General features: G+C 39.1%; 1 protein-coding gene across 2 annotated transcripts in view; it reads left to right on the top strand.

Moving 5' to 3' along the window:
* SMARCA1 (SWI/SNF related, matrix associated, actin dependent regulator of chromatin, subfamily a, member 1) overlaps positions 1-21,371 on the top strand; it is a 58,140-nt gene that overhangs the window by 25,455 nt on the left and 11,314 nt on the right. For both annotated transcript variants that reach the window (XM_014520341.2, XM_025205185.1), the window contains 8 exons: positions 825-973; positions 1,793-1,912; positions 3,634-3,744; positions 3,905-4,018; positions 11,228-11,350; positions 15,373-15,505; positions 16,330-16,448; positions 16,794-17,006. In XM_014520341.2, the coding sequence (XP_014375827.1) occupies positions 825-973; positions 1,793-1,912; positions 3,634-3,744; positions 3,905-4,018; positions 11,228-11,350; positions 15,373-15,505; positions 16,330-16,448; positions 16,794-17,006 (1,082 nt within the window). The remainder of the gene's footprint in view (positions 1-824; positions 974-1,792; positions 1,913-3,633; positions 3,745-3,904; positions 4,019-11,227; positions 11,351-15,372; positions 15,506-16,329; positions 16,449-16,793; positions 17,007-21,371) is intronic.

The following is a 21,371-nucleotide window of genomic DNA, read 5'->3' as shown; positions in this document are numbered from 1 at the left end:
AATATCAGTTTCAGGTCCTGATTTTTCATTTAATTTCTTACTCCATGGGTTAAGTGTTGCGCTAGGTACCAACTCCTAAAAATGATATAGCAAACCTTCCCCCCACTAAACCTCCCCCAAAAACCAGCTACTGTTACAGGGCCTCACTGAATAGGCATGCTGTAAAAGAAAAAAAAATGTTCCAGGGGTTTTCAGTATAATAGGTACAGCTCTTACGTAAGTTTTTGCAGGTTACTGAACCACCATTTAAAGCTTGGTGTTCTGCATATATATATAACAGAACATTTAGCTTAAGGTGAGGTATAGGTTCTCACTGCCTTCCTTTGCTACTAATTGGGAGAGTGGTATTGGTCAGATGGAAAGGGTGCTTCTGGCTGGCTTTGGCCTTGGGAAGGTTGAGCTAGACCTGAACAAATAGTAAATTCACCAAGAAGTGGAGGTGCGGGGAAACCAAAATGATTGTGAATTTAGGTTGAATTTAGTGCACAAATTTGGCTGAAAAATGAGGTAAAGTTTTGAAATGTAAAAACCATTTTATTTGACATTTGCAAAATAAAACATTCATCTCTTTGTTTAAAGTTGACCTATATTAAAAGAGTAAGATATTAAAAAGGCTTACCTAACCTGAAAAGAAAACATAACTTTTTTTGGTTTGGGTTGACCAGTTGTATGTATCAAAATTTTTGTTTTATTTTGCCAAAAACCTTTAAAATATTGGTTTCAAACTCAAATATTGTTTCCAGTTTCCCTAAAAAATCCATTATTTCCCTATTGCTATTGAGAGCCTTGGTTTAAAGCATTCATTTTGTTTCTCCTACTTCTAGGAAGACTCATAGATCAACAGTCTAACAAACTGGCAAAAGATGAAATGCTGCAGATGATCCGGCATGGAGCTACACATGTTTTTGCTTCTAAGGACAGTGAGCTAACAGATGAAGATATTACCACCATCTTAGAAAGAGGTGAAAAGAAGGTGAGAGCATAATTCCGTATGGAATTTGGAGTTGTCACTGACTTCATTTTAAAATGAATAATTGTAAAATAAAAGAGAGTATGGTTCTTAAGAGTTAAGAATCACCAGATCTATTTAATTTGTAAATCTTATTTCATATTGACAGAAAAATATAATTTGACAAGATTTGTATTTATTTTAGTAGCAGCTTTCTGCTATCTACAATAAAAAATGTCTTTGAAAAGGAAAAGCTGCAGTTTGCTGATTGCCTCCCTCATATTCTTTACTTTATTGCAAAGTTATATTGTAGTCTATTCCCATAAATTTGCTGACAAATACATCAGCAAGTTGCAATCTAACGGTATCGTAGGACTGTTTCCTTAAAGTGGCCTAAAAGCTGGAGGACTGCAAAACAAATGTTCCATAGTTATTTTTCTAGACCATGTTCTGCAAGAATGTAATAATAATAATAATAGTTTTAACATCACTTTTTTAATTAAAAAGTTTTTAGAAGTGTATAAACCATATGCTAATATGTTTAATAGATGTAGAGTATTTAATGTTAAAAGATAGTAAATAGTTTATTAAGTAAATGAAGTACTCTTTCAGCAGGGAAGAGTTGTGCATATATTTAAAAAAAACCCGAAGTTTATGTTGATATTGATTTGCATTATGACAGCATACTAACTTAACCTAATGATAAGTGCATGTAGGGGAGCAAAGGACTGAAATAACAGGTGTGTGTGAAGTCATTAATATGTAAGAAAGGCTGATTTTTCCCAAATTTTATACAAATGTAAAACTTCCCATGTTGCTAATAGCACTGTCATTTTATTTTAGACAGCAGAAATGAATGAGCGATTGCAAAAGATGGGGGAAAGCTCTCTAAGGAACTTCACTATGGACACAGAGATGAGTTTATATACCTTTGAAGGGGAAGATTATAGAGAAAAACAAAAGGTAATTTTCTCTTATAAAATAAATGAAATCATGTAGTCACTTTGGTTAAACCATAGGTTGAATGAGTCTGATGTCAGTGGAGATGGTGTTGCAGGATCAGAGCTTAACTTGGTAATTAATATTTCAGACCACTTTCTACTGCTTGAGACACTAGGGAACAGTCTCAGTATGTGACATTATCCACTGGAATATCTGGCTATATGGGAGATTTCCAAATAGGAGCTACTGCTTCTTAGAACAAAGGAGTCAAACGTACAGCCCTTGGAGCTACGTTGCCTGGTCCCTTGGGCTTGTAGAAGTGATGGTAATTTGGCAGCTCGGCTCACAGCTGAAATCTGGGACGTGGAGCCCTGTTGGGGCCTATGTCAGAGGCAGGACAGTGAGCAACAGCTACAGTACCTCTGCTGCCACTCATTCTGCCACCATGACTGGATTTGGCCCTTAAGGAGCCCTGCAATAAGGATGTGACCCATGTCGGAGTGAGTTAGACACCCCTGGCGTAGCTTATAGCATGCAAGATAGTCATGCTGCCAGAACAGGATTGGGGTAGGATGCAATGTGATTGGGCTAGTTACTTATTTGAATTCTTTGAGACTTGTTTGGCAGTGCCGCTTATGGAATGAAGCGCTACGTATCTTGTGCGAAGCTTTGGTCCCTGCTTCGATTTGGCAGAGGTTCACCCTGATTCGGTGGCCGAATCTCCAAATCCGAATTGACTCGAAGGACCCTTTAATCTCTCCAAATTGGATTGGAACCCTCCAAATTGATTCAGAGAGATTTGGAAAGATTCGGAGATTCAGACATAGAGATAGCTGTAAATGTTTTTTTCTACGTACCTCTAACTAGCAGGGACTTGTGAGTCCTGCAGTGCTGGGACACGTGGAGTGTACCACAGAAGCACGAGGGGCTCCCAGCGCGCTTGGCAGCAGACCTGGAAGTGGACCAGAAGTGGCACTTCAGGGTTTACTGGGGAGTGCGCGGGGGGGGGCCTGCATCCCGCTGGCTTGGCAACTGGTGCCTCCTGGGTCTGGGGGGCAGCCGAGGTCCCCCTGTGGCCAAACACAGAGCCAGGGAGGCGCGGGGGGGCGGGCCTTTAGCATGCTCCCCAGCAGACCCGGAAGTGGACCGGAAGTACTTCTGGTTCACTTCCAGTTTTACCACTGAGCACATGGAGGGCCCCCCCGCACTCCTGTGGGAAGCTCCATGCGCTCCAGCATCGCAGTGATCATGAGCTGCGCCTGCTACCTCAAGGTATGTAAAAAAAACTTTTAAAGCTGTGTCTGTGTCCAAATCACTGATTCTCCAAATCAGCACTGGATCTTCAGATTCAGATTTGGCCAAATCGAATCAGAGACAGTGATCCGAATCAACAAACCACTGTCCCTGATTCGGGCTGAATCTGAAATGAATAGGGCCCACTTCGCACATCCCTAATACCTTGCCTACTTACTTTTCTGGCTTGCTTCTATACCACCATGAAATCCCTGTGCTATGTTTAAAATGTAATTGTCAAGTGTTTCATGCTCCTGAAACTTGTGGGAGCATCAACTAATGCTAAGCCATGAACTTAACTACTAGTGTTTTCAATAAAAATATTGCTGCTTCTTTTGTGCACCATCTTCATTTGACTTTTCAACCTAAATTTCCTAAAATAACCTTGTTTGGGATATCAGAAAGACGTTTAGAGCTATTTAAATTGTAAATGTTTTGTTTGTGTGCAGATGAGTATGATGGAATGGATAGAGCCTCCAAAACGAGAGCGCAAAGCTAATTATGCAGTGGATGCGTATTTTAGAGAAGCCCTACGTGTTAGTGAACCAAAAATTCCCAAGGTAAAAAACATGGATTTTTACTATCTACCTTATTTCAGGTAGTAAAATTAGCATATATTTTACAGAGTTATGTGTTGCCACTATTCTGAACTGTGGCAGTTTAATAACTGAAGTATAAATTGTATCGTGTTAATGCATATACACATATATTCTTTTAAAGGCTCCACGACCCCCCAAACAGCCAAATATTCAAGATTTCCAGTTTTTTCCGCCACGATTGTTTGAACTTCTGGAAAAAGAAATTCTGTACTATCGTAAGACTATAGGCTATAAGGTAGTAATAATTTTTCTTTCCTTTTCAAATGAATGGAATGTGTTAGCATTCATATTTATTGTAACAATGAGGATAAGTAAACTTAAGGACAAAAAGAGAAAAATGGAAACAATAGCAAAAGAAAATGTGTTTCAATAAGGTATTTTAGGGTCTTCATATTTATATTTGTGTGGAAGTTACGCATTTTTGCTACTAATGCTAAAAACCCAGTTTCTATTACATCTGTAGTTTTTTTTACTTCCCTTCAAACCACATATCCAGGTAGGTTGGTACATATTTCTAGGTGGAATGGACCAAATGAAGAAAAGATTAATGTTTCGTATATTTTCTTGGTCTTTTAAAACTGCTTTATGTTTGATGCAAGTTGGGAAAAGGCATGCTTGAATAAAGCAAAGTCACCTTCTGGGGTATGAAATTGGTCTTTTTATAGTGGCTACTGTGTCTTATGCAGTAAGTATTTGAAGCAACTTCAGATGCTTATCTAAAGTTCCTTTGTTGTAAGCTTGGTTAAACAGTATTTTCTCCATCTTTTATAACACAGAGTTATAAAAATTAGAGAAATTTAACAAATCACTTAGTCTTGTGATTTAAAAAAAATGCAGTGTGTTAATATTAAGACATTAATATTATACAGTTATCATGCTTTAATACTATAAATATATTTAATTTCAGTGTATCACTTTCAAACCACCCACAAACATTGTTTGAGTTATCTAACTAGGCCTTAGCTGCTGAATTCATTCCTGCATTGGCTTCAAGGGAAGCAGAGAAACTGAAGGGGGAGATGATTCTTATTTCCTACACAGGTGCTGATTTTCTTTTTACACTGGTTTTACTCTCATGTAACTCCATTGACATTAGTGGAATGACTCTTTTATTTACACATGTAACTCCATGCAAAAATTAGGCTAGTTGCAATTAAACAGGGCACAGAAAGAAGCTAAAGCTAAGCAGTTTGCTAAAACTAAATAGAGATCGAATAATCAGCGGGCTTATACAAGGATATTTATGTGAGAAATACTAAGACTGAAGTATGTGGCAGCATATATGGAATCAGCGTGATGAGAAGGTCCAATACAATATTAGTAAGAGGGAGTGTTTTTTAACTTAAAGTAGGAAATGTCTATAAAAGAAGACTTGGGAGGGAAAATGGGAAGGATTCTAGAAGACTAGTACTAAATAAGAAAAAAAGGAGCAAAGGTTTTCCACAGTTAATGTGTTCAAGCCTCTGTAACATGGATGAAAGAAGCATTGATCTTTGTAATATGAAGTAGGAAATAAGGAATGTTAAGAGGTGGTATCAATTAGTGGCAGGTAAAAGAATATTCAGATAATTAAATATATTTAAATCAGCAGGACTGGATGAGATTCATGTAAGTTTTAAAGGAAGGAAGAGGTATCGCAGCCAGTGACAATAATTTTTGAGAACTCATGGAGAACAGGTGAGGTTCTGGAGAAAGGCAAATTTAGTAACAGGCTTTAATGTGGAAAAATAAAGCTCCAGGAAAATTCAGAGGCTGAGACTGAGGGGAGTCAGGTATGTTAATCGTAATGCTGTGTAATGTAGTAGAATCCAGCTTACGAAGTTTCTTAAACTTTGCTGTAGTGTTCCACTTAAAGTGAAAAAAGCATGCATGTACTATTAGTCTTCCCCTTTTATATATGTAGGAGTCTGTCTTGGAATTAAATAAGAAAAAAGAATTAACTTGGTGTAGATTATAAATATGTGGGGGAGGTGCCTAGTGTATTTCTGTAGTAATGGTCAATATATTTCTGATATCGACAAATAATTTTGCCTTCTAAGCTAAAATGAACATAACAAGTATAACAAATTAACAACATTGTAATCGTTTGCTCAGTCAGCTTTGGCTGCCTTGTAAGTAAAATAATCTGTATTTTTTTTTTTTTTTTTTTTTTTTTTTTTTTTTTTTTTTTTTTTTTTTTTTTACTTTACTGCCCTGATTTTAAGAGCTTGCCTAGGAGGAATTGATAGCTCTCTAGGTCTGCTAGCCCTATGGTTTGAAAAACACTAAGCATCTTGAGCACACCTTGTTAACTAACAGATGCCATTTGCTGCTTTAGGTAGGAGGGAGACACCATTTTCAAGTTGTCTTGATATAAGAGCAGAGGGCCTTCTAGAACAGGTCAGTGAGAATAGATGGGTCTAGTCCAGTATCTTCCCTTCTGCAGCAGTTTGGAGCATTGGTATTAGACACTTAGAGAAAAGATGAAAAGTTATCCGTATGAATTGTGCTTTGCCAATTGTGTAGTATCATAAAATGCCACGAAAGAAAATACCTTGTTGACTTCAGCTGGATATTGCCATACCTTTATGCATTTGTATAGTTAAAGATAATTGCTTTTAATTTCATAGTGGTGCCAGGTACTTGCTTTGTAAGAGAAGGCAAAAAAAAAAAAAGAATCAAACTTGCTTTAATATGTTAAGGTTTCTTTCACTTTGTGTTTTTTGTTAATGTTATACTCCTTTCTTCATTGAAAAAGTCATTGTGGAAGAGAGGAATTCCCTGAAGACTGGGATTGATCCTCTTCTTTCACCTTTACAATATGGGCACTGACAGATGTGCAGCTCTTCCTCGGTCTAACTCATGGCACTTCACAGAAACTGTCGTGAGTTAGACCAACCCTCCTGATCTAACAGACGTTTGCTGTTGGATCACAAGGTTGTCTTATCCAGCTCCCCTTTGAAGCTGATTGGGGGAGAGAAGCTGCATGTTTTCAGTGTCTGTCCCATAGCCCCACCTCCCTCTCCAAGCTCCTGTGCTCTCTCAAGATGGGAGTGGGGGGAAGGTAGGGGAGTGAGTTCAGTCTGGGGTTTCCCCAGCTGCACTGGAGTGGGGGTGGGTGTGGATTGGATTGGAGTCCCTCACCTTGAGGGCCTCCAGCCCACCCGCCCCACCTTCCAGTGCTGTCTGGGGAACCCACAGACAAAACTCACTCCTCTCCCTTTTCCCCCCTCCTGTCTTGAAGACAGTGCATGAAGCAGAGCCCTGCCCCCAGCCATGCTGCCAGACATTAATGAAGGTGCTCAACTTTGGAGTGTTTTTATTTGAGCCTCATGCAATAAGGGTTCAGATTGTCCTGCAGTTGGGCAGTTTAAAGTGTTCTGCAGTTGTGCACTTCTGTTAATGCGCAGCTGTTGAACTCTTTCAGTGGCTGATTGTGTGACAAACTGTCATGTCTGTCAGCACCCTAAGGAGTAACTACATTGAAATCTAAAACCTGTGCACAAAAGTCACATCCAGTATATTTTTACTTTTATCAAAATACTCCGTTTATCTCTACATGTTAAGGAGAAATTTATTTTGCTCCCATTTGCCTGCCAGAGTTCGGTACATTTTTGATGTTTCTGGGTTTGTATTGTTACAGACTTTAGAAAAGCCCAGTAACCATTACACTCATTTTGTCTCTATGTAGACAGCTCACATAAACAATTGCACGAACAGAAGCAATTTAAAGAGGTAATGATTTATCTGTATTCAGCGGTTACTGTATCATCCAGTGTAAACAGGATGTTATAATCACGGAAGCTAGGAAGACCAACAGACTGTGTATGGGTCATGTTTTATATCTTAGCAAAGTTAAAGCTAAAGCATCTACATACATAAAGTCCAGAGAGAAAAATCTGTGGATAGATGTTAGGGGTGCAACAATGAGGAAGGAAGACATTATTAGTATATGACTTCAGTTATAAGTCAGAATTAAATGAGCTAAATATATATTGCATGTATAATAAGACAATGAAAGCCAACCTTTTTTATGAGGCAGGCCACAAATTGGCTCGGCACCCTCCACAAGTGCTACTCCATCGGCTTCCCTTGCCCAGTCTGCTTATCTTCTTTCTGCTCTCTGTTTGATCTGCTGCTTTGATTTCTACTTCCTGCCCTATCTGCAGCTGTGCTGCCTGTCCCAGTCCTGATCTGCTGTGTGCCACACAGAGGTTGCCTGTACCATTTGTGGCACATATGTTAAGAGAACATTGAGATAACAAGGTCAAGTACTCAAGAAATGCATGTGCAACCTTAATTGGTCCTTCTGCATATATATTATGATAGACTTGTGATTACATTATCACATTATATTTTGTCCATAGGATTCCTGCATCATTTATTGCATGTTTTGTTCTTACTTTGCATCTTGGATTTTATCTGACCTTAATTTCTTCCTACCTGTTGGGTCTTAGCCTTTTCCCCTTCCCTCCTTGGCACTGAGTGTCTTTGCTGAGCCAATCCTAGTCTTATACTCCACCACCACTCCAGTACTAGGCTCTATTAGCTATCTATGAATAGCAATGAGTCTTTGACAAACAAATGCAATAATAGAACTGCTATTTCAAATTTTGCCTGCTTATTCATTGTAATTCTTTTCCACCGTTTTAAAAAATCTTCATTTGCCCCTGGTGTTGCTTCAGGAGGGACAAACTCTCCTCTGGTGAACTCTCTCCAAAGGGCTTTTGTTCTGCAGTCCATTAGGAGTGCTTTTCACTGCTTACAGTGCAAAGTTGTTCTAAACTTTGCTTAACAGGCCACATAATTATCATCGCTTTAGCTGCCAAAGGAACTCACTACCATAAATGCTCCTATGACACCTGTCCCCTTTCAGCTGCTACATCAGGAAAAAAGGAGCTGTGACCAGAACCAAGTTGATCCCTGGCTGCCATAGCCTCTAAGTTTCATTATCAGTCTTTGGGTTTTGAGTAAGCATCTGGATAGTCACAGAATTGGAGAAGCACTAAAGTAATTTAAAGCTGCTTTTATGTTTCCCATTCTGGACTCGTTGCCAAATTATCTTTGGCTGGAATGGAGAACTTGAGTCTAGGAGAGTGGCTGTAATTACCATATTTTAATAATCAATTGTGAAACTTCATCTTGCATCAGATTCAAAGAGGGTTTGTCAACTGCAAGCGTCTCTGATCACAAATGCAGTTGTGGACCTCCATTTCTAGGTAGACTACTGAAGTGCACTATTTTGTGCCCTCAGTTTAACTGTATTATTATTATTAGCAGTGGGCCAAAACCTATCCTGTGAAATCTATGCCTGTTAGTTGAAAACTATGTACATTACTGCATAATACTTACCAGAAGAGGTCTAACTTGGGCTTTCAACTGAGAAATATTTTCTTTATTTGTAGCTGAAAAAATATTGAAAGCATTCTTTCTTTGTGAGATCTTAATAATAATGTTAGGAAGAAAAAACTGAGTTGATAAATGGAAGTCTGTCGTCTTTGAATTTTGGCAATGAATCATTGTAGGCAACTAATTTTGCAGAAGTAGAACTGACCTGGTATGAGCTGACCTCTGGTTACTGCTTTCATTTCATGTGCTATCACATTTAATTCAGCACTCTATATTTCTGCAAGAAGTGTCCTAAAATTTCAGCCAGAAATATGGACAGAATTGTGTTTTTTCTTCCTGCTCTTATACTGAATACTAGTTATTACAAAATATTACAACTTTGTTATTAGGAAAAAATGAATTCTTCTAAAATTTTGTTATAAAACCTACTTTTATATGGTTCATTCTTTTTTTTCTGGAGCAACAAAGCTCAGGACATAATATGGCATTTTTTAACTAGTCAGTACAGTACTGTTAGCTAGTTGATCAGTTTGCTGATTAATTGTGACTTTTTTTTAATTGTGCTACTAATCGCAATCACCTTTTTAAATCATTTGACAACCCTAATTTAAACCAACAAAAGCATGAATGTTTGTTAGTTGGGATTTAAAATTCATTCTTAATTCACCTGTTGTGCTTTGCTATGCCAGAATACATATAATGGTCAAGCTCACTACTGGGCACAGTTCCTTGCTGTTGAAATGTATTGATGAGAGAGATCTGCACAATTTGCTGTGAGTACTGCTGGAGTTCTGTGTCCCATGTGAAGGCAGGCCCTGAGTAGAGTGATTGTACAAGAGGTGTGGTGGACCTTTGTGCCAGGGAAGAAGATTTAGAGTGGTACAGAGTGTACAGACATAGACTGGAGCAGTAAGATGAGTAGGCAACAGGCTACCAAGTCCACGTATACCCAGTAGAAGCATCCTTCATCGTAAGTAGAGATAGTGGATGCTGCTCAACCACAAAGATTTATTTTGAGAATTTTGCCCTACATACGTTTCATTATCGATGAGAGGTCTGAGTATGAGGTGAAGAAATATTTCTTAGTATGTTCAGTAGTCACATGTTCAGATCAGACTTGATGTGATTTTATTTCTGTCTTACTCAGAATTCAATACAAAATATAAAGGTCACAAAATCTAAAGCTTGCAGCAGGGTAGGGAGGGACATAGGGCCACACATCTAGCACATTTTTCTATCTAATGCCATACTCTTCTTTCTTTAAATTGGCAAGGTTTTATACTTTTATAGTCTAGTTAGTAACCAATATAATTTATAAATTGGGTGCTGTATACATTTGTATTCACTCTCTGTTAGACATAGTTGTGCAGATTCTCAGCTAGTGTGATTTGTCATTGTTTCTTTGACTTTGATGACAAATTTGTTAAGTGTTGGGATCTACCCCTTCCAGTGTATTTTTAGGTCAGGCCAGTGTGCGCTTGACACAGGACCTTTGTGTGAGGAAGGTGAGCAGCGTTATTTAAAAAAAAAAAAAGTAAGTCTTAGATCATCATGAAGAAGATAAGGGTTGTATTGTTCTATTCCTGTGAGAAAAAATAATTGTAAAGGTTAATGTCTACCTTACTTTCTAATCACTGGAAAAGGTACTTTTATCATTTTCTTGTTGTCTTACAGCACTTCTGATATGACTTCCTTTACTTTTTAGACATCTAATTAACTTAAATCCTTTGGCTTCTTACCAGTGAGGTCTATTTTACAATGAAACAAAAGCCTGTAAGCCAAGAAAAAAAGAGTGATCGGCTTATGATTTGATAGGTGCACCTTGCCTGCAAGGGTAATATTTTCAACCTCATGATGTTTCTGTAAATTGTAAAAACAGCTGAAGAAAATGTTCTGGTAGTTATATGGCATGTTTTAAAAATATTTTTACTCCCACTATATCAAGGCAGCAGAAGTATTTCCTTTGTAGCACATACTCAGTTATCGAGGGCTGCATCAATCCTGTCAGACTTAACGTGTTTATAAATTGTAAAGCAGGAGTGATTTAAGCATGTACTTATAATCCTTAATAACCTTCTTCATTGCTGCTTGTTCATCCCTCTACTGCTCATTTTAGGTCCCTAGGAATCCTGACCTCCCAAATGCAGCTCAGGCACAAAAAGAGGAACAAAAGAAGATTGATGAATCTGCACCTCTTACTCCAGAAGAAACTGAAGAAAAAGAAAAGCTTCTCACTCAAGTAAAATTATAAGAGTAGTTGAAGTATTTGTTGTTCAGTATTGTATAAACAAAGGTGGAAATATGTGGAAGATTGCAGTCTATTTATAAAAATGGGAGTTCATAATACTGGCAGTGATAAATGCATCTAGTAACACTAAACTGATGTTAAAAGGCTGTGGAATTCGAAAAGCTGCAGACATAAAAACAGCTAGGTGTAATGAAAAATATCCCTGCTGTCTAACTGCGGGACGGGCTGCATTTAGCTGTCAATTCTTCTGTAGTTAACCATGCTCAATCTTCTTTTGCTTATCGTGCTTCATGTAGTACATTTAACTTGTTCTTTTCCTATTCAAAATAACTAGTCCTAATGGAATTAGTGGAACTCTTTTTTGGGCATTTTTACACATGCTTTGGGAGGCATGGAGGGTGCTTTAATTAGTGAGCTACACTAATTAAAAGTGCCCAGTCATTGCATGTGTCAGCTCCTTCAACGAGCTTTAGTGCAAAGTGCCCCGCTGCCATTTTTCAGGGATGCTGAAACATGTGATGCTAGAGTCTGCTAGAGCATGTTTATTTCTGCATTTTAGCAGACTTGCTTAATCTGAAAGGAAAGTCCCTAATTCTTTAAAAAAAAACTCTTTGGCAAGCTCTTGTACCCTTTTAACGTACTGTAATTCTAAATCTGAAGGCAGTTGAACTCTAGATAATAATTCATTTAAAGAATAAACTTGATATAACCAAATCCGTTGAATTGTAAAATACCTACCTCTTAGTTATTGAAAAAAAGTCTCCATTATACTTTCTCTAATACTAGAAATGCAGCTCTTTTAGTTTTTTGTTGTCACTTCCAAAGCTAAATTCCGTTTTTCTTATTGTATGTAAAACTTGCCATGCATTTGCTGGATGTTCTAAGAGCATTAAGAAATCAGTATTGAGCACTTTATTTTTTTAAATTAGTAAAATTAAGACAATTTTTCTAAATAGGTTATTTGTTCAGATTGTAGCATTTATGCTACTGATTTTGTTTGTGGTAAGACACTTTTTGAGTAAATAGATTTAAATAGGTTATTTTTTATAAGAACCAAAAAAAAAAAAAAGCAAGCCAGGAAATGTAGTATTTATGGATTTTAAAAGATATTTAACTAAAGGTTCACTTAGGCTTACTGTGCCTGTGGGGTTTTTTTTCCTCGTTGCAAGACTTTCTCCATCAGTACATTGTTCTCTCTGGCCACAGAAGTGTATTTCTTCAGGTGCTTTGATCTCTTGAGGCCTTTGAGTGTTTTTCTCTTCACGCTTACTTCAGTTAGCTGCCATTTGCTTGAAGATCTGCAGCAGTACCGAGACTTGGTAATGCATCCATTAAACACCATTGTGGATTTCTTTCTCTCCTACCCATTTTTACCAAACACAATTAAAGTCAGACAAGGGGAACCAAATCTCCAAAGGTCCATTTAGCCCAGTTTGACAGTGGCAGTATTGGGTGTTTTAGAGGAAGAGCATATGAACAGGGTGATCTACCTCTCTCATTCCCTCCCTTGCATCTACTATTATTAGTTTATAGATACATTTCTTTGTTCTGTTTAACAGCTAGGAATGGATCTTGTCTGTCAATTTGTCTAGTCCCTTTCTGAACCTGGCTATACTGTATTTTCTGCAGCCTCCTGTGGTAATGAATTTTACAGGTAAACTACATGTTGCAAAAAAGTTACATTCTCTTATAAGTTTTAAACATATCTCTTGCTAATTTTAATGGGTGCCTCCTAGTTCTAGAATTCTGGGACTTGGTGAATGATAATTCCCTATTCCCTTTGTTTGCACCCTTCGTGATAGTGTAGACCTCTCTCATATCCTCCTTCAGCCTTCTTTCCAATCTGAAGAGTCCTAGCCTTTTTAAGAGTCTTGGTATAGCAGCTGCTCCATCTCCTTGATCATCTTACTCTCCTTTGTACGTTTACTAGTTCTACTACATTCTTACTGAGATCCAGGGACCAGAACTGGTCCCTGGCATTTGCTTGAAGATCTGCAGCACTACCGAGACAGTATACTGTGCCCACACCTTGAATACTGTCAGCAGTATTCAGGGTGTGGGCACACCATGGATTTGTATAGATGTATGATGATATTTTCAGTTTTAGTTTCAAATTCCTTTTTAATGATGTCCATCATTTTATTTTTTATTTTTTTGATCAGTTCTGTACTTGGAACTGATGATTTTAGAGAACTGTCTGCAAGAACTCCAAGGTCTCTTTCCTGAGTTGTGACAACAAGTTCAGAACCTAGCTTGTGCGTGTGTTTTCAAAAATATGTATTTTTGTATATATAAATAAACACATATATATCACAAGACTTCTACCAATCTATCTTATGGCTGATAAGGCTCGCTTGACAGTCCAAAGCACATCATTACAATTATACTATTCATGTAACTGCACCTCATTCTGTACATATAATTGAGATGTATGTGTAGCATAATAAAACACAGTTTCAAATCTCACTCATCTTGACCAAATATTGGTAGATAGATTTATCATCTGCAGGTTACAGTTTCTTGATATTCTAGATGATGGTCCACATGATTTGGGATATTAACTGCTGCTCAAGAGGAAGATTTGTGTGACAGAATTTCATAGACGTTTACAATTCAGAAACTTACCTTCTAGGAAAAGGAATTTATTGCACTAAAAGCGTGGTATAATGGAGAAAATCCTTAGGAGAGATTTGCAAGGTCACAGTTTTGTCTAGTACTTTCATTTTCACCAGCTATAAAAAAAAAGTAAATACTTAAACCTCTGCCAGGGGCGATGCATAGGGCCTGCACGCGGGTTCACGTGCACCCCGGGCGCATGGCGGTGTACCCTCTGCAAAAAGGCACCACTGACACTGTCGGTGGTGCCTGCAGGCAGTTGCTGCTTGCCACCCCGTTGCTGGGACTTCCGGTGGTCTGTGACTGCGACTGCCGGTGGTCCATGCTTGCCACTGCTGGCGGCGCCTGCGGGTGGTTGCCAACCTGTGATTGATTCTTGCCAACCTACCCCCACTGCTGCCGGTGCTGCCGGCGTCTGTGGGAGCTCCCTGCTCACTGCCACCACGCTCCCGCCCCCACGGGTGCAGCCGTGCCCCCCCAGCCACTGGGGGGCACGTGCCATTCATGGCCTCTGCTGATGTAGCCATTGGTATTAGCATCTGTATTTAAAGTAGAATTTCTATATTGTGGATATGGGACTGTTTATAGAACCTGTGAAGTTTTGGACTCAGCTTGTTTGTTTGGAGAATTGACAATTTTTCTTACTTGTGAATGACATTTCTTTGATGAAAGCAGCTCAATTAATTTCAAACAACCCTTCAGGCTTGTGGGTTTTTTGTTGTTTTTTTTCGCTTATTTTTGATATTTCTTTTTTGGTTCTGTCTTTAAACCATAAGGTATCATCTTTGGATGATGTTTTTGTGCACTGTATCTTGTGTAGCTTTTATATATTTTTCATTGCATTTCTAGAAACATAACTAGTTTGCTGTTTGACAGTTCTGAAGAGCATTTCCACTTGATTGCATCTTGTCAGATTAGAGATCTTTTCTTGGCACACTTTTGCTTCCGTCCAGGTGCTTGCCTTATTCACAGTTCGTAAATGTTCTGAATAGATGCTATTGCGTTTGGTATTTAGGGTGCTTGGGAGACTTTCAAAGACACATGGAGCCAGGTGCTTCTCTGTCATTTTATTTACTTGTACCTGTACAAGTGTGATATAAGCTAAAATCCATTGGGTGTGGATTGAGTTTATTTTGTGGGAAAAATTCTACTTGCAGATAAGAAAATGTTCTTACTGATGCAAAAGGAGACATGCACAAAAATAACATTCTAGAATTTTTATGACTGAGTAATAACCTCTAGATAATAGAAGTTTATGGAAATCCTTAAAGACCATTAACCACTGTAATTATGTGACACTGTATTGAAGCATTAATAATTGGACTAAATGGTATACTCTTAAGACAAAAGATCTATTTCCACCTTGTAGTGACTTCTTTATATCTCACTGCTTCTAGGGTTTTACAAACTGGAACAAGAGAGACTTCAACCAGTTTATTAAAGCTAATGAGAAATATGGACGTGATGATATAGATAATATTGCCCGTGAGGTGGAGGGAAAATCACCTGAGGAAGTCATTGAGTACTCAGGTTTGTTGATGATGTCAGATTTATCTCTTAAAAATAATAGCTGTATATCCATCTCATATTTTGTTCTGTGATTTTTTTTTACCCCTATTTATAAAGTATGGCACTTAGAAAAATGAGAAGCTTGCTGGAGACCTAAAGGTTTCATTTTTAGACCCTGACTCTGAAAACTTTTCACATATTTTATTTTCTTGTAATGATAAGTGCATGCAGAAGCCTTTTTTAGAATTGAGGCCTTTACTTGCAATTATTGTCTGTACTTTTACAGCCAATAAAGTCAGAGGTAAGAGTAGATATTGATGGCATTAGAACCTAAATAATTGCGCAGTAGCTATAACAAATTTGATGAAAAAATACAGTTTTGTTTCCTCAAAATAGCAGCCAAACTTATAGTTTTTGACCTTATTACCAATTTCTATCAAATCCTTCCAATTTTACACGTTTCTTTTATTTCATTAGTATATCTTTCCTAAAATTTGAATTTCAACGGCTTGTTAAAGCTGTTTAAAGTTGACTTGCTGTTTCAGGAATTAATTGTTATACTTAAAATTGCTGCTGAGCTAAGACTGAAGACAACTCAGAGACTGAAACTAGGATTCTTCCTGTGGCAGAGTATTGCTGCAAATTACTTCTAATGTTATCAGTAGACACTAACCATGTCTATTAGCTTGTTTCTCAGAAAATATAATGCAAGAATATTGGTAAAACTTCAGATATCTTGTAACAAAAAGCTGCATTGTTAAATAGTATATTATTATAGAATAAAAGAAGAATAAAGTTAAAATATTTATTTCATGGATTTAATGGAGTTAATATTTTTCTGCCAGCTGTTTTTTGGGAACGTTGTAACGAATTGCAGGACATTGAGAGGATCATGGCTCAGATTGAGCGAGGAGAGGCAAGAATCCAACGAAGGATCAGTATCAAGAAAGCTCTGGATGCCAAAGTAATAATAGTTGGTTTTGTTCTGTGAACTGTTTTTACCATTGATTTCCTGCTACTAAATTCTGCCTCTAGTTAAAGTTGGATGCAGTACCTTTCAGTTCTCTTCAGAAAGAAAACTATGGGGTAGTATTGCCTTTTTCACACTAAGGGTGGCTGGATTTCACTGGTGGATGAAGTGATCCCCATCTGTGGTTTGAATAGTATTTAATTAAAAAACTGCTTGAAAAGCTCAATATAACAGTATTTTGTAACTCCTGTTGCTTACAATAGTGAAGTGATGAATTCTTGATTGAAAGTTGCATGTTTACAAATAAATCTAATAACCCTGCTTTTGTTTTGCATTCAGATTGCAAGGTATAAAGCGCCCTTTCATCAGCTGCGAATTCAGTATGGAACAAATAAAGGCAAAAACTACACAGAAGAAGAAGATAGATTCTTGATATGCATGTTACATAAGATGGGCTTTGACAAAGAAAATGTATATGAAGAACTAAGGCAGTGTGTGCGTAATGCTCCTCAGTTCAGGTTCGACTGGTTTATCAAGTCTAGAACTGCAATGGTATGTATCTGCCTCAATTACCTAGGGCTAAGATTTTTTTAGGTAATGTTTTTTATTTCTTTTTAAGCACAATTATATGGAGCTTGGACCTCTGGCAGAAAAGTGAAATGTAGGAAATAATTAGGTATGGGAATGGGCATATTGGTCTGTATTCTTACTATCAATTCTTAGTAAAAGATATAGTGGTCTTTTTCCCCAGTACATGTAAACATCACTTTGCAATGAAATGAAAACAGTTTACAAAAACTGGCAAAGGGTTTCATGTAAGCCAAAGGGTTTTTTACTAAGATAGACTGCTTATACAGATCTGTAGTTCATTCTACACTAAAAATAAATAACCCAAACAATGTTTGTAATTGATCTTAAAACAGAATCACTTTGCAAAGTTAGTTGATGGTATCTCAAATGCTGAAGAACATTTGAAATATAAAATAACATTAATCTTTTGGATAATAGATTTTCTTAGTAATTTAAGACTATAGTGTGCAGAAAAGTTGCTGAGAGTTTGTAAAAAAAATCAGTCTCTGTGCTAGATCAGTGGTAGAAGAACCTTCTGGCCCCGTCGGCCGACTGAGTGGCATGGGGCTGGTCCATGGGTGGGGTCAGTCTGTGGACCTGATCCAGTGTGGGGTCAGTGTACAGGTGCAATCTGTTGTGCTGGGTCCAGATGCGAACGGACCTTGTATGGCAAGCCTATCCCTTCCTGTCACAGTCCGTCTGTGGACTGACCCATGTGTTTGCCTGATTTTGCACATGGGGTCATATCATCTCACCTTCAGGGCTCCCATAGGTCTGGAAATTTGGCAGCGGGGAAGCCCTACACACTGGATGACACAGCTCTGTGGGCTGGAGGTTGAGCGCCATTGTGCCAGATGATTATACGAAATAAAGCTTACATCCAGTTTCTCCTCCATAATTGTTGTTTTTAAAAATTCACAACATTTAACACAGATCATATCACATTAGAATCCCTTATGAACAGTTGGTTCATAATGAGACAGAAACAGTGCCAATTAGACAACGGTATCAATTAAATTAATACTTTGCATCTGTATTCTTTTTCTATCTGGAGAATAGAGCCACTGTAATTGAATTTAGACACTTGATTGGCAAATGGTGTTGCTAGGGGAAGATTTGGTTACCACATGCAAAATATCAGTATATCAATTTTAGAACAAGAAAGTATAATTTTCTTATGCAACTGTTGAATCAGTTCTACAACCTTTGAGCCGGTACACCTTCCAGTGACTTCAGTGGAAGTTTTATCTGAGTAAAATTTGTGGAAAAGGGCCCAATACAAAGAAAACGGAAATTATTGTACTGAAAAGGAATTTCCAGCATCTTCATTGTAATAAACTTTTTGAATACAGGCAGTCCTCAACTTACAACATTTTGAGTTACAATGTTTTGCACTTACAACGTTTATAAATTGACACCTTGTTTCAACTTTATGACGTCAGTTTTGACTTTGATCTGATGCAATGCCACGCCAGTGAACAAGTTCGCTGCTTTGCTCATCTCCCTGGAGAACATCTGTCTAAACTTGCTTGGATACTTTCTTTAAGAAAGCAGGCAAGACTCCAGAAAAACCTGCCGCCAAGACTCCTGAGAAGTCTCCAGCCAAGAACCCTTCAAAAAGTCCAACCAAGAGCCTTTCAAACAGTCCAGCAAAGTCACCTCAAATAAGTCATTCCAAATCAATATGATTGCTATTTACAATATAACTACATTAATGTAGCTATATTACTCATCTATAATTGATCGACTACAAAATTCTGGGGTATTTCTGGTGAAAATAGGGTATCAGGCCTTGGTTCAGGAACCAATCTCCCATTTATAACATTGTTTCTCATGCGAAAATTGGTTCTGAGTTATAACATTTCAACTTAAGACGTGGTTTTCAGGAACCAGTTGTCATAAGTCTGAGGACTGCCTGTAATTTAAGCTTGTTTTAGTCTGCGGTAAGAATGGGTTGGGGACTTCTCTCTCTGTCTCTCTGACTGAGCCTACTCAAAAAGCTGACTGGTACAAGAGAAGAGAGTCACTATATATTCCCTACTGAAATTATCTCTGGGGTTTTGCCAACCATTAGTGCCCTTAAATGCCACTATGAGGTAGGATGAGTTAAGTACCTTTACATATGCAAACCTGGATTTTTTTTCTTTTTTTACTTCTGCCATTCAAGTGACTGTGGGCCTAGTGGGGTGCCCTTTTTAAGTCTCTTGATCCTGTATCATTAGGATTCACTTACAAACTATACACCCAGGCCTCTGGGCACTATATAAAAATGAGGCACAACATTAGGAAAAAGACTGTAAATGGTTATTATCATCTTGAGCTTTGGGGGACCAGTGGAATCCCCCAAGGCTCTGTCCTTGGACCCATACTGTTCAGCATCTTCATGAATGATGTGGACACTGGAGTCAGAAGCGGACTGGCCAAGTTCACCGATGACACCAAACTTTGGGGCAAAGCATCCACACCAGAAGACAGGCAGGTGATCCAGGCTGACCTGGACAGGCTCAGCAAGTGGGTGGACGAGAATCTGATGGTGTTCAGTGCCGATAAATGCAAGGTTCTCCACCTTGGGAAAAAAACCCCGCAGCATCCTTATAGGCTTGGCAGTGCTATGTTGGCTAGCACTATGGAAGAAAGAGACTTGGGGGTCATCATTGACCACAAGATGAACATGAGCCTGCAATGCGATGCTGCGGCTAGTAAAGCGACCAAAACGCTGGCTTGCATCCATAGATGCTTCTCAAGCAAATCCCGGGACGTCATTCTCCCCTTGTACTTGGCCTTGGTGAGGCCGCAGGTGGAGTACTGCGTCCAGTTTTGGACTCCACAATTCAAAAAGGATGTGGAGAAGCTTGAGAGAGTCCAGAGAAGAGCCACGCGCATGATCAGAGGTCAGGGAAGCAGACCCTACGATGACAGGCTGAGAGCCCTGGGGCTCTTTAGCCTGGAAAAGTGCAGGCTCAGGGGCGATCTGATGGCCACCTATAAGTTTATCAGGGGTGACCACCAGTATCTGGGGGAACGTTTGTTCACCAGAGCGCCCCGAGTGATGACGAGGTCGAATGGTCATAAACTACGACAAGACCGTTTCAGGCTGGACATAAGGAAGAATTTCTTTACTGTCTGAGCCCCCAAGGTCTGGAACAGCCTGCCACCGGAGGTGGTTCAAGCGCCTACATTGAACACCTTCAAGAGCAAACTGGATGCTTATCTTGCTGGGATCCTGTGACCCCAGCTGACTTCCTGCCCTTTGGGCAGGGGGCTGGACTCAGTGATCTTCCGAGGTCCCTTCCAGCCCTAATGTCTATGAAATCTTGTTCAGTGTCAGGCTATTCTCATAGTAGTTTGTAATTAGAAGGGAAGCAACTGAAACACTTTCCATTCCTGTATCTCCCAGCCATTCAATCACTCTCTTAACACTATAGTAACTTCCCTCATTAGGTCTTTTTAAGTGATGGGAACTACTGTATTAACTGTCTTAAATTTCTTATTGAATAATGTTGGATTTTTCCACTGAAGTTTATTTCTGAGGTGCATGTTGCTCTTCTGTGGATGAATCCAGTGAAGTAAAGCATGGGACCAGAGTACAACAAGTTTTGAATCTATACAAGTTGTTCATGTATTTGGCTGGATATTAAGGCTGGAATGTGTCATTAGATCTTCTAGTCTCAACTCCTGGGTATTATGAGCTCCAGTATTTCAACCAGTTACATTCCTCTTTTCAAGGAGAGAGGTGTCAGTGGCCACGTGTGGGTGGAAATTTGTCCTACCATGTCTTAGTAAGATATTGAAGGGCCTGTGGGTATAGTAGGTGTTTTGCCCTTACTATCTAATTTTAGTCTTTTGATATGAGTTGTTCTTAAACCATTCTCCTAATGCTGCCTAGAAATTTACAAGGAAAGAAACTGTTAGGGAGTAGCATCAACATGCAAAGTGGTCAAGGACAACAAGGTGTCCCAGGGGCGCCGGGGTTACAGGAGAACCCCAGGCCAAAATAGAAGAAAGTCCCAACTTACCTCCTGCAGGGGCCGAAAGGTGTGGGGAAATGCGCACAGAGAAACCGCCCACACGGTTCATCAGCTGCGCTCATATCCAGCTGGGGCCTGATGACGTCACCTGGAGACGCCACCCGGCGGACACAAAAGGCGGCCCTGAGGGTGCAGAAAGGAGGCCAGTGAGCGGAGGCTCCACAGGGAAGCCCACGGCCTGAAAGGCGCAGCTGCTGCGTTGGGCAGCCCAGGAAGATGGGGGCGGAGCCAGTGGAGGCACTGACCGAGAAGCCAGCAGTGGAGCCGGGAGAGAAGCCGGCAGCGGAACGGCGGAGGCTCCAGCAGCGGAGGCGGTAGC

This window comes from Alligator sinensis, unplaced genomic scaffold (genome assembly GCF_000455745.1).
Source record: "Alligator sinensis unplaced genomic scaffold, ASM45574v1 scaffold157_2, whole genome shotgun sequence".
Lineage (NCBI taxonomy): Eukaryota > Metazoa > Chordata > Crocodylia > Alligatoridae > Alligator > Alligator sinensis.
This window is presented reverse-complemented; position numbering and strand designations above follow the sequence as displayed.